This window comes from Aristolochia californica, unplaced genomic scaffold (assembly GCF_029961685.1).
Source record: "Aristolochia californica isolate CCGP_79_NKW_82.1479 unplaced genomic scaffold, dmAriCali1.0.hap1 SCAF_3, whole genome shotgun sequence".
NCBI lineage: Eukaryota > Viridiplantae > Streptophyta > Magnoliopsida > Piperales > Aristolochiaceae > Aristolochia > Aristolochia californica.
Genome location: NW_027181992.1, coordinates 9,986,816 through 9,998,047, shown reverse-complemented (window position 1 = coordinate 9,998,047; position 11,232 = coordinate 9,986,816). Strand labels below are relative to the sequence as shown.

At 39.5% G+C, this 11,232-nt stretch overlaps 2 protein-coding genes across 3 annotated transcripts; both read right to left on the bottom strand.

The window, feature by feature from the left end:
• Positions 1–4,235: 4,235 nt before the first annotated feature.
• LOC137958597 (membrane protein PM19L) lies at positions 4,236–5,489 on the bottom strand. 2 transcript variants are annotated; one of them, XM_068805661.1, is made up of 4 exons: positions 5,125–5,489; positions 4,812–5,034; positions 4,680–4,725; positions 4,236–4,603 (listed from the first exon to the last, which is right to left on the bottom strand). In XM_068805661.1, the coding sequence occupies exons 1-4, from the start codon at positions 5,249–5,251 to the stop codon at positions 4,508–4,510; spliced, it is 492 nt and encodes a 163-aa protein (XP_068661762.1). In that variant the 5' UTR covers positions 5,252–5,489; the 3' UTR covers positions 4,236–4,507. The 2 variants fall into 2 exon arrangements, with proteins under 2 accessions (XP_068661762.1, XP_068661761.1); XM_068805660.1 differs by having other exon boundaries at positions 4,236–4,725.
• Positions 5,490–5,688: 199 nt separating this feature from the next.
• Positions 5,689–9,644, bottom strand: LOC137958596 (glutamine synthetase leaf isozyme, chloroplastic-like). Its single transcript, XM_068805658.1, has 14 exons — positions 9,410–9,644; positions 8,513–8,779; positions 8,371–8,410; positions 8,154–8,257; positions 8,018–8,066; positions 7,802–7,908; positions 7,618–7,705; positions 7,372–7,500; positions 6,870–6,944; positions 6,687–6,740; positions 6,456–6,493; positions 6,216–6,375; positions 6,073–6,133; positions 5,689–5,986 (listed from the first exon to the last, which is right to left on the bottom strand). The coding sequence occupies exons 1-14, from the start codon at positions 9,592–9,594 to the stop codon at positions 5,847–5,849; spliced, it is 1,497 nt and encodes a 498-aa protein (XP_068661759.1). The 5' UTR covers positions 9,595–9,644; the 3' UTR covers positions 5,689–5,846.
• Between the last annotated feature and the right edge of the window lie 1,588 nt (positions 9,645–11,232).

Here is an 11,232-nt window from a genome sequence, read left to right as displayed (position 1 = left end):
AACTACATAACCAAACTAGAAAAAGTAATATTCACAGTAGAAATAAATAAATTAAACGCAAAACAAAGGAGGGCATCATAAAACTTGCCTGGATCATAAGTAGACAATAACACCAAGAAGCAAGCATGGTAAAAGGAAAAATCAAAACAAAAAAAATAAAAGGCATAGTGTCATGAAAAGAATAATTAGAAGAATTACAAAAATGAATCATAGAAAACAATTCTATGAAATAGAAGAAAAAAAATGTGAAACCATTCATATAGTGAAGCCTGTGTATAAAGGATTGTAGATTTCCATTGTTATCAATAAATGAAAGATAGTAAGAATGAAAATAAGTATATGTTGTTGGTGAACTCCGCTCAGATATCAAAGAGACCTTGCCTTGCTAAAGTTATATAGGGGGACATGAAAACAAAGTTTTTCCACTATGTGGCCTCTATCTGGTGCCAATCCAACTGGAACTTTTCGTTGTCAATAGATGGGGAGATTACCAGTGATCGTGATGCCATCTCTAACACTTTTTTGAGTTTTTTTTTTGCAGATCTTTATAAAGAAGAATTATGCCCCCATCCAAGACTCCAGCACATCTCTCTTTCCAGGCCTCCTTTGGGTTTGGCTTCTTTACTGGAACGACCTTTCTCTCATAAGGAAATTGAGCTTGGCTGCTAATCACGCTTTGGGGCCAAACGACTTCAACGGAGAATTCTATCGGTATTGTTGGCCAGTGGTTAAAGTGTCAGAGCTAGGTGGTTCCGGTCCACCTGGGTTAGGTTTCGTCCACCCCTGGTCCACCTGGGTTAGGTACTTGGCTTTTCGCACTTAACAGACCGGTCTTTTAGGTTGTATTGGCTAGGCGTTTGACATAAGGATGGTATTATGGTGATGGTTAACTTCTATTCTCGAGGTCTCTCCTATTAAGCATGGGTGCCTTCATCGCTTTGGTCCCCAAGAAGCAATCAGTGGTGCATCCAATGGACTTCAGCCCTTACAAGATCATCGCCCAGATCCTTGCTAATCATCTCAAGATTTCTATGTCGATTCTGGTTCACCCATGCCAATGCTCTTTCATCCATGGCAGAAACATTCTTGATTCTACCATGGCCACTTATGAGATGATGGAGCACCTACAGCATTCGGGTAGGCCTTGTTTTGCCCTAAATTTGGATCTGGAGAAGGCTTTGTTGGTCTCTTCTTGACTACCTTTTGGGTAGAAGGATGGTATTGGATACAGAGTTGTATATCAACTGCTACCTACGCAATCATCTTTAATGGTGTTGTTCTTTGCTACTTCAAGGGGTCAAGGGGTATTCGCCAAGGTGATCCTCTCTCCCCCGTATTATTCAACTTGGTGGTTGAGTATCTATCTAATTTGGTTCACTCAGCTAGAATGACTAGATGGCTTCAACTGGTATCCCCTTAGGCCGAATTTGATACACCCTTATTGCAATTTGTCGATGACAACAATCTATTTGGATTGGGTGCCATGAGTGAAGTTCAATGCCTCAAGTCCCTTCTTTGACTTTTTGAATTGACATCGGGGCAGAAAGTTAGTTTGGTCGAAACATCTCTAATTGGATTCAACATTCCTTATGACACTCTCAATGCTATGGCCGAGTTGCTGGGTTGCCAGATTGGTTCTCTTCCCACCAATCACCTTGGGCTTCCCCTCTTCACCAGGCAGCCTCTCAAGTAGTTCTGGAATCTTGTCATTGAAGAGCTAGAACGTTGATTGGCTACTTGGCGTGGGCGTCTTTTTTCTTCGGCTAGGAGGATAACCCTCTTTCGAGTGACTATTGACGGTATCCCAACTTTCTTCCTCTCTTTCTTCCGCTGCCCAGTGGAGGTCTACAACCATATTGATCGGATTTATAAGAGGTTCCTTTGGCATGGATTTTGGTGATGTTGTCAAGTACCATTTGGTTAGCTAGGCTGAGGTCTGTTGCCCCAAGAGCTATGGTGGGCTTGGCCTTCGGCTTACTAAGGAAATGAATTTGACCTTCCTCTTGAAGTGGTTTTGGCAGTTTAACTATAATCCCAATGCTCTTTGGAGACCAATGGTGGCCAAGAACTTGCGTCTGGTGCGAAGATGGTGGACCAACAATGGTGATCGTCAGCGTCTCTCCCCCCTGTGATGTTCACTGTACCCTTTGCTTAGCATTTTTCGTATTGGCATCAACTACTTTGCTGGCAATGGGGAGAAAATCAGTTTTTGACTCGACTGTTGGTGCAATGACAAGACTTTGGGTAGCTCCTTTGCTCCCTTGGTTCCCATTTGTCTATCGCGGAATGCTATGATTGCCGACCTTTGGTCCTCTCTTGGTTGTTGGGTTCTTTAATTTCGGTGTGTTTTATCTGATTCTGAGGTTGTCTTGGCTTCCCAGGTCCTCTCTAACCTCCAATGCATTGACATTCGGCCAGCCTCTATGGACAAGATTCTTTGGATGCCAAACCCCAATGAAAACTTTTCGGTTTCCTCTACTTACTCGCTCATCTCTGGCAAGCTCGGCATTAGCCCATCTCATGTTAGCTCTGATGCCTGGAAGATTTTTGCTCCCCTAAAGATCTAATTCTTCCTTTGGTGTACTCTTCACAATCGTATTCTGACGGTAAATAACCTTAGAAGGCGTGGAAACTCTACTCCCTACCGCCTCTGTCCCTTTTTTTTTTTCAGAATGATGAGACTATGCAGCATCTCCTTTTGCATTGCCACTATTCCTGGGGTGTTTGGACTAGGAATTTGCAGTGCATTGGCTTTCATTTTTGTTTGCTTGAGCACCTAATCCTTCTTGCATCCTCCTCTGCCCAAGTTGGGAAGATTGCTGGTCTCTGCTTGCCTTGGCCACACCCCTTGGGTTCTTTGGCAAGAGAGAAACATCCAGCGTTTCAATTTGAAGTTCAGATCCATTGATGAAGTTGATGAGTTGACCGTCGGCCACATTTCTTCCTGGCTTCAATCCAAGGACTTTAGAATCTCCTTGAGGACAAATTGGCATTGCATTGCCCACATGGTTGGGAGCTCTCACCCTCCAGCCTGTGTCCCTGGGTCCCCTCCTTCCCTTGGGTTTATCGAGCTGAATTTTGACAGGACTGCCAAAGGGAAACCCGGGGCTGGATAGGTTTGGTGACATTTTTCGTGATTCCTCCAGCTCCATTCTAGTCTCTTATGTGGGTCCTATGGGGAATGCTGACTCCACCACCGATGAACTCCTCACTTTATACCACGGGCTTGCCATATTTTATGATCGCCTTCAAGGCCCTCTCATTGTTGAAGGCGGCTTTCACATTGTCATCCAATGGTGCTCCTCTACAACGACTCCCCCTTGGCGGCACTGACATGTTTATCATTGTATTGATGACCTCGTCTCCAACCTTACTTGGTCCCATGTTTCCTGCACATCCAATTCTTTGGCTGACAATTTGGCCAAGTGCGGGATTCCCTCTAATCTCTAGTTGTAATGGGAGGTCCCCTTGAATGTGGTTTTTGTATTTTTCTCTTGTTTTGACTTTAATATACTATCACCTTTATCACAAAAAAATTGCATGAATGTATGCATTATAATTTTTCCTTGAAATTTTATTTCTATTTTATATGAGAAGTAAATATAAAACGTTTGATTGAATTGCCATTAAGTAGTTTTCTTGGTAGATCTGTTTAGTGGAGGATTACTTGCATTATGTCCCCCCAATCTGCTGAGAGACTGTCTGGAACCGAAAGAGGATGAGTTGAACTCTAGGACATGTGATTGTAGTAAAAAAAAAACAGATGGAATAGCTAGACCAGCAGTATAGGACAAACTATAACTAAAATTGAAGTAAATGCTGAAGTGAAGATTCATGGTTACAGAGTGCCACACTGAGTTGACAATGAAGATTATCATTCTATATTCTTTTGAAATAGTGATTTTTTTCTTTAAAGATTTGTCCAAACCATGGAGTTGGATTCTTTTTATTTAAAAGCAGACCCTTTTTGAGTAATCTGGTTCTATCATTTGACATGAGTAATGTGGAAAACATCACTAACTGCATTGTGAAATATAGCATTCTCAACATAATCTGCCATGTTTGCCATTTCTGTAGTGGCAACCTTGATTTTTCTCTGAAAGTTAGGATCCCTTCCTTTTGGTTGTGATTTTTCTCTTCTGAAGTTCATGTCTTCCAGTTTTATGTTATTATAACAACGATCAATGACATCCCATACTGGTTTTTATCCAAAGGAAAGCAATTTTAATCATCTCTTTATTCACCACGAATTATAACAGAGATTATATTGGAATTTATACATAAAATTTACAACTGTTTATCGGGTTTTTCTCTTCTCGGCTAACTGGTCTTCTACCTCTAATTCCGGTAATGGAAGCCTGGTCTTCATGCTTCTTTACGGCGGCATATCATTCACAGATGTGAGCAGATTTAACTCATAGGTGACTAATTCTTCAAGATTAGTATATTGATGTCTATCCTTCTTCCTTCTGCGAGGAAGAACAAGTAAAACAACAGAAGTATCGGCTTAAATGCGGTAGACTTCCATGACTCCAACGTTAACAGCCCCCAAGCAGAACAGTTGTGTGCCGCTCAGAATGAACGTCAGTGCCTCCAATGTCCTCTGCAGCAAAGAAGAAACACAGAAATTGGTTGCAGTTGCACATTATAAATCGTTGGAGCGAAGTATTTGCTCTTACCAAACTGGTTGGCCTCTCTCCTATGTTGATCTCCTTGCACGCCAATCTGTAGTCGTACAGCAGTATTTACAGTGAGAAGAAATGGTTTTTTACTAGCTACCAGAATTTCTTGAATGTTTGAAGTGGTATTACCCCATGGCGAGAAGAGTGAGAGCCCATGTCGTGGTGGAATAGGCGGCCGCGGAAAATAAATTGGAAGCGTTCCATTGAAGCACGTTATGGATGCCAGAAATTGAGGAGGCGACACCGGCTGCTCCGGCGATGAGAGAAAAAATTACAAAGAATCCGGTGGCGAAGTTCCCAATCGGAGAGTATATCGGAAACAGACGGGCCGGGAATATCATTCCGGCAGCTGCTGCACATTCGCTTGGAAAATGGAGAAGCTCATTAAATGCGATTTCCTTTTAACCATGCAAATAAAGAAACATAAAACTTCAAATTTTACCTGATTCAGAGGTCTCTTCGATCCCAACCTTAATTGCCCACCCGGCAATTGCTACGACGATGATATACAATACAAGGTTCAGCGCAAGAAGGAAGAACGCTAGAGATTTTGGGCCTTCAGCTGCCATGACAGAAGATATCAATCTATCCGCTGCTCACCCTTATCGATCTCTTTTCTGTAAGTAGCTGTATGTGTTGATAGGGGCGAGATAGCGCTGGGCTCTTCTTATAATGTTCTTTGTTATATTTCCCATGTTAAAAAATGCTCCAGTTTGTACTACAGAAGAGGATTCTTCAGTTTGAAGAAAAGACTGGGAATTCTTTGCCTCCAGACAGAGAGAGCTCTTATGCTTTCACAGAAGAGAAGGAAAGTATCTCCCAGGACGATAGAGTTGCATTGCAGGATTCAAATGTTCACAGCCACTCAAGGCAAAATATCATAAAAGGATGGGATGATTTATATTAGGCATTTGCAACTGGTGAGACACTGTTTGTAAGCGAGATTTGATTACTTCAAGTTTGCTCAGATAAAGTAAGCAAAGCACAGGAAAAGGCAACTGGGTAATTGAAAAAGAAAAGATAGTTCATACTTCGTGGAGGCCATGGCATGCTCTTGAGCTTGATCTCTGAGCATTTTATACAACAAAGCTTCTCTCAAGAGAATCAAAACAGTCAAAATGGAGAGAGACATACAAAAATGGAATCTTCTTTGCAGCAATCTTCCTAAACCTTCAATGCAATCTTCTTTGCAGCAGGAGCTTCTGCTTCCAGTGGAGGCTCAAACAGGATGGTTGTTTCGGCCAGTAGTGAAGTGACCACGTATGGATCCATGTTTGATGCTGGACGGCGGTCTTCCAAGTAGCCTGAATGAACAAAAAGAGTAATGTATCTCATCTTTATAATGAATTTTTGCCCATTCCCTCTGGTTCCTGAATTGTTTTATGCATACCTTTGCCTTGTCTTTCAGTGTCACGCCCAACACGAATTGAGCAACCACGATTAGCCACACCCTAGACAAATCAATAGAGCTCAGTATGGTGTAAAGTGGGTTCAAGGAAGAAAAAGTAATGGATAAATTTCAAAATGAACTACCCATGAAAAGGTGTCAATGCTGGCAGTCTCATGCTTCCCTGTCAACCTTCGCTCGTTCCCTTCTCCATATGCACTAATGTGCTCCTTGTGGCGGAGAGAGAGGTTGAGGATCGCCTTCTTAATTACTTCGTAACCTCCCTCTTCTCGCATGCTCTTGGTGCTGTAAAAAGATGATGCCAATTTAAATACAATTAAGTGTTTTAAACTGTTCTGAGCTTGGAGAAGATTATATGGTAGTACCTGTAGTTGGAGTGACATCCTGCTCCATTCCAATCACCCTAGTGGAGGAAAAAAAGATTAGGCTGAACTGAAATGTTCTGAAGAATTTACATGGGTGAAGATAAGTAATCAGCCAAGTTTGCAAGGAGTTTTTGTAAGTGCCCATCAAAATGATAAGGCAACAAACAGACTTCATGCCGATTGATTCTTCAAATTTTTGAAGCTACCCAGAGAGTGGGGTTTAAGCATTACCTCAATAGGCTTGGGGTCAAGGGAGAGAACTACACCAGCTTGTTCTGTTATCCTCTGTTGCCAGAAAGACAGATTAATAAAGAGAAGTGGAAAAATGACAAGAGATTAAAATGAAAAGATAAACAAAGCTTCTGTGTTTTTCCATTCTATATATAGGCTAGACAGATAATGTTTGTGAGTTACCTCGAGGATGTACCTAGAGCACCATATGTGGTCACCTGCATCAATGCCAACACTAGGCCCAACTTGATATTCCCACTGAAGAAAACACGAACGATGTTTAACAGAAGCCAAAAGAATGAACCTAACCTAATAAGTCAAATGGTTCGAAGTTGAAAAACATCATTTCTACATTTTTTGTGCAAGAAACATATTTTCTGTTAGAAAATATGTAAGGGGTATTTTGGTCATTTCACCACTTCTATAGTTTTATTTCTATATGTAATCTTGTTCTATGCATTGAATTATGCTAGTGGTTAAATTTTCATGTACATGTATAGGGGTATTATTATAATTTTGATCAAACCCTATCATTAAATAGAACTTCTTCTGGTTCTTTTCTCAATCTCTCTTTTTCTCACTTCTCTTCTTCCACCACCAAAAACCAAAATTTTGTTTACATGTTCTTTTGCAATGGTCTGAGAAATATAAAATCTGTAGGAGAAGAAGAAGCAGAGAAGGAAACCTGGCCGGGCATCACTTCCCCATTAGTTCCACTAATGTTGATTCCAGCAAATAAGCAAGCCTTGTAGTGAGCATCTGATATATCACGCCCAAATGATTTATCAGCACCAGCACCACAATAGTAGGGCCCCTGGAACAAACATAAGACAATTGAAAAACTTAGGAGAGAAAATAAATCTCCAGAGAATACGAATCAAGCTTATCGACATTATACTCAATCATTAGAACTTGGAAGATGATAAATTACCTGGGGACCAGGGTAGCCTCCCACAGGCCAACCCAGAGGCCATTTGACATTAGTTTGGAGTAAGGTGTATTCCTGCTCTATCCCAAACCTAATTTCAGACAAACCAATCGTTTGACATTAAAATCTAGATATATTTGACAAGTAAAACAAAGTTGAAGTGAAGAACTGGTGTGATCTTACTTACCATGGGACTTCACTTACAACCTTTGGATCACTAAAGATCTGAGCAGCTCTGTGGCGTTTGTTTGTAGGAATTGGCTCTCCAGCAGGTGTATAAGAGTCACAGATAACCTTCAGATATACAGATGATAATCAGAACGTAGAAGACAATAACAAATAAGAACACAATTGTATGCATTTTTACCCTTCTCCCAGTTTTTAATGGTTGTCTAAAACTCACCAAGATGTTGTTACCTCCTCTGAAAGGATCCTTGAAAATTGCTTGCGGGCTGTAGAATAGCAGATCATTTAAACTAGTAAACTACATAACCAACACGACAAATAGAATTCTTTAGGACCCAAAATCAGCATCTTACTATAGAATTACTTCACTATCTTCACCAGGAGCTTGGCCAGTGCTGGAGCCATCGTAATTCCACTTCGGAAGTTCTGATGGGTTTTCCACAGGCCGAGAGATCGTCTAAAGAATTCCAAAACAGAGATGGACATTGAAAGTCAAAGAAGAAAACAAAAAAAGAGAATGAAATCATTTTTCCAGCTTTCACATCAGTAAAAAAAACCTCTGCAACCTACCCGTGATTTGCTTCTAAGATCAATCCCAGACCCTCCAATCCTGATCCACATACGAATAAATTCTACTTAGAATGGTGGTAATCGAGAGTAACGACATTGGACTGACTAAGAAATGGGGAAGAAGAAAAGTGTCAGCAATAACCAGATGTACTCAGCGATGATCTTATCAGTATGAGGAGTGAGGTCCAAGTTCAAGAGATCCTCCAGCCTTGAGACGGTGGCATTTTCAGATTTCAGAGCACAAACTCGAAATTTACTCGAGTTTTTAGTCTTAAGTTTCTGATTCAACACGAGAGAATTCCACAGCTTTGCAGTCATGAGTCTTCCTTTCAGTGCATTGTTTGAAACTTGAACCTGCCATTGCATGGAAGGCGCCAGAATCTGTGCCATTTTTTTGTCCGATTCGTCACTGGAGACAAGGTGAATCAAATATGAGCGTCAGTAATGATCTGAAGCTCGGGCTATCTCAACTGGGTCCAAAAATCAACCGGACTCACTGAGGGCAGTTTCGTCCAATTGGTTAAACGACATGAGAGAAAAAACTCATTTTGTCTTAAACCAACAAAATCTACAAATAGGAAGGCTCCGTAATTGACTATTATGTCCACAAAAACTCGCAAGCCTTTTTAAAGGCCGATCCGCAAGTAACAGGGATGCAAATGTCCAGAAAACAAGCTTGAAATTTTCGATAATGCTGGAACGATCCGGCGACTTTCGCCAAAAATTTCGAGGGAAAAAAAAACGTCAAAAAAAGTTAAACAGAGATTCCGAAGAAATTAGAATCCTTATGATGGATTCTCAAACGAAAACAGAATTCTTCTGAACTTCACTAAAAGCTCTTCCACGATATCCATTGGAGTTCAGTTCTTCCGATGTTTGAACTGAAGTAATGGACATTAACTTCCTCCAAAACAAACGCCTTTTGCGTTTACAAGTACAGTTCTTAGCAGCAACACACAAACGAGAAAAATTGAACAGTTTGTCTTAACTCGAAACGATGAGAAGACAAGTCAAATGGAGAAGAAGAGAAGAAAAGTACCAGAAAACTGCCGCCGGAAAAATCGCAGTGTGGAGATGGGAAGAACTGGAGGAGAGAGAGGGAAAGAGGGGAGGTTGAAATTGGTGTATGATTGAAAAACAAAAGAAAAAGGGAGAAAGCAAAGGGGTGGTGGCCTTTCCATTGTAGATAGGGTCGTTACATGGGTGGAGGAAAATAAGCTTCATGGGGGGTGGGCAGAGTCACCCAAGGTGTCTCCATAAACAAGATTAAGGGGTTACTTTCTCCTGACAACCACCAAGAACACAGTGATAATACTAAGAACAACAAGGAAGGATGAGTGATTGTTTTAACAAAAACAACACAGGCCCTTTGGTTTTAGATTATTTATCTGTGTAGAAACAACCCAGGCCCTTTGGTTTTAGATTATTTATCTGTGTAGACTGAAGCTTTTGCCATCTTTGAAAATGCAAAATCACCTTTCGCATTACTCTCTGTTAATGGGACAAACCATGACTGAATAAAAAATTAATTAGCATTGCTAGTGAAGCTTCAGTTGCCATTATATGATGTTAATTATTGATGGACCAATTGGATTTGTATTGATGGCGCAAGCCATGATTTTTACCTTTTGTTTTTTCCCCATTCTGCAGACAACAGGAGGGGTGTCCTTTGACTTGCCTCTTTCCCTTCACCAGCCTCTTTGTAATTATTCCTCTTATCCTTTACTTATGTCAAAAAAATCCTTTTCTTAAACTATTCTTTAGGACATGTTTGGAACCCTATCCTATAATATAATATAATATAATATAATATAATATAATATAATATAAAATAAAATAAAATAATATAAAATAATATAAAATAATATAAAATAAAATAAAATAAAATAAAATAAAATAAAATAAAATAAAATAAAAAATAAAAAAACTAGCCGTTATTATTTTTAAAAATAATTAGTAAAAATAAGATAACGATCAAATTCTTTTTTTCACTAACTATTTTTGAGAATAATAATAATCAAAATTTTATTTTATTTTCTTTTTTTTTAATGGGGTTCCGAACAGACCTTTGGAGTAGTTCATATTAGGGGGTTACCTTCAACTTCGACACATGGGTTGCTAAGGAATTTAAAAAAGGGGATAAAGATAGGGTTGGATTTTTAACCTAACAAGGGTATTCGCATGGAAAGATCTAATTTTTTTAAAAGAAGACTGCTTTATATCAAAAAATGTATTTTAGTAATTATTAGCTTTGTTTTTTCCCATTTTCTCTGTAGATCAGTGTTATTGAACCAAGATCAAATCCACCAAATCCCCTATTAGTAAAATTGGAGGGTGTTGCTTTTTACGATTGAATGAGATACGACAAAGAGAATAGTGACCAAAAATTGATTCTTATATCCTAGCAAGTAGCAACCCCATGTGAGAATTGAATCTTAATGTTTCTCTACCCTCTTCACATGAGCCTTTTCCATTGTTTACATTTCTGTGGAGAATCTTTTAGTGTGTGTATGTGTGTGTGTGTTTGTTTCCCCTCGTGATCAGGCCAAAGACATAAGTAGTAGGACAAAAACTATGTTAACTTAAAATTTGTAATATTTTTATATGTTGTAAAATTGTACAATGACGTGTCTTTAGTTCATTCTCTTTCCTATTTGTTACTTATTCTCTTTGTCTCTCTCTTTCTATCCATTATTTCTTGGGGTGAAAGTGCAAATTGCAATACTCCCTCAAAATGTGAGGGAATCACCTACATGTCTCCAAGTTTCATGTACAATATTTATTTATTTATTAGTACCACAAAAATCATCTTATATATTTTCTTGGTAATCTATATTATATGATCTAGTAAGAAGGTTCTAA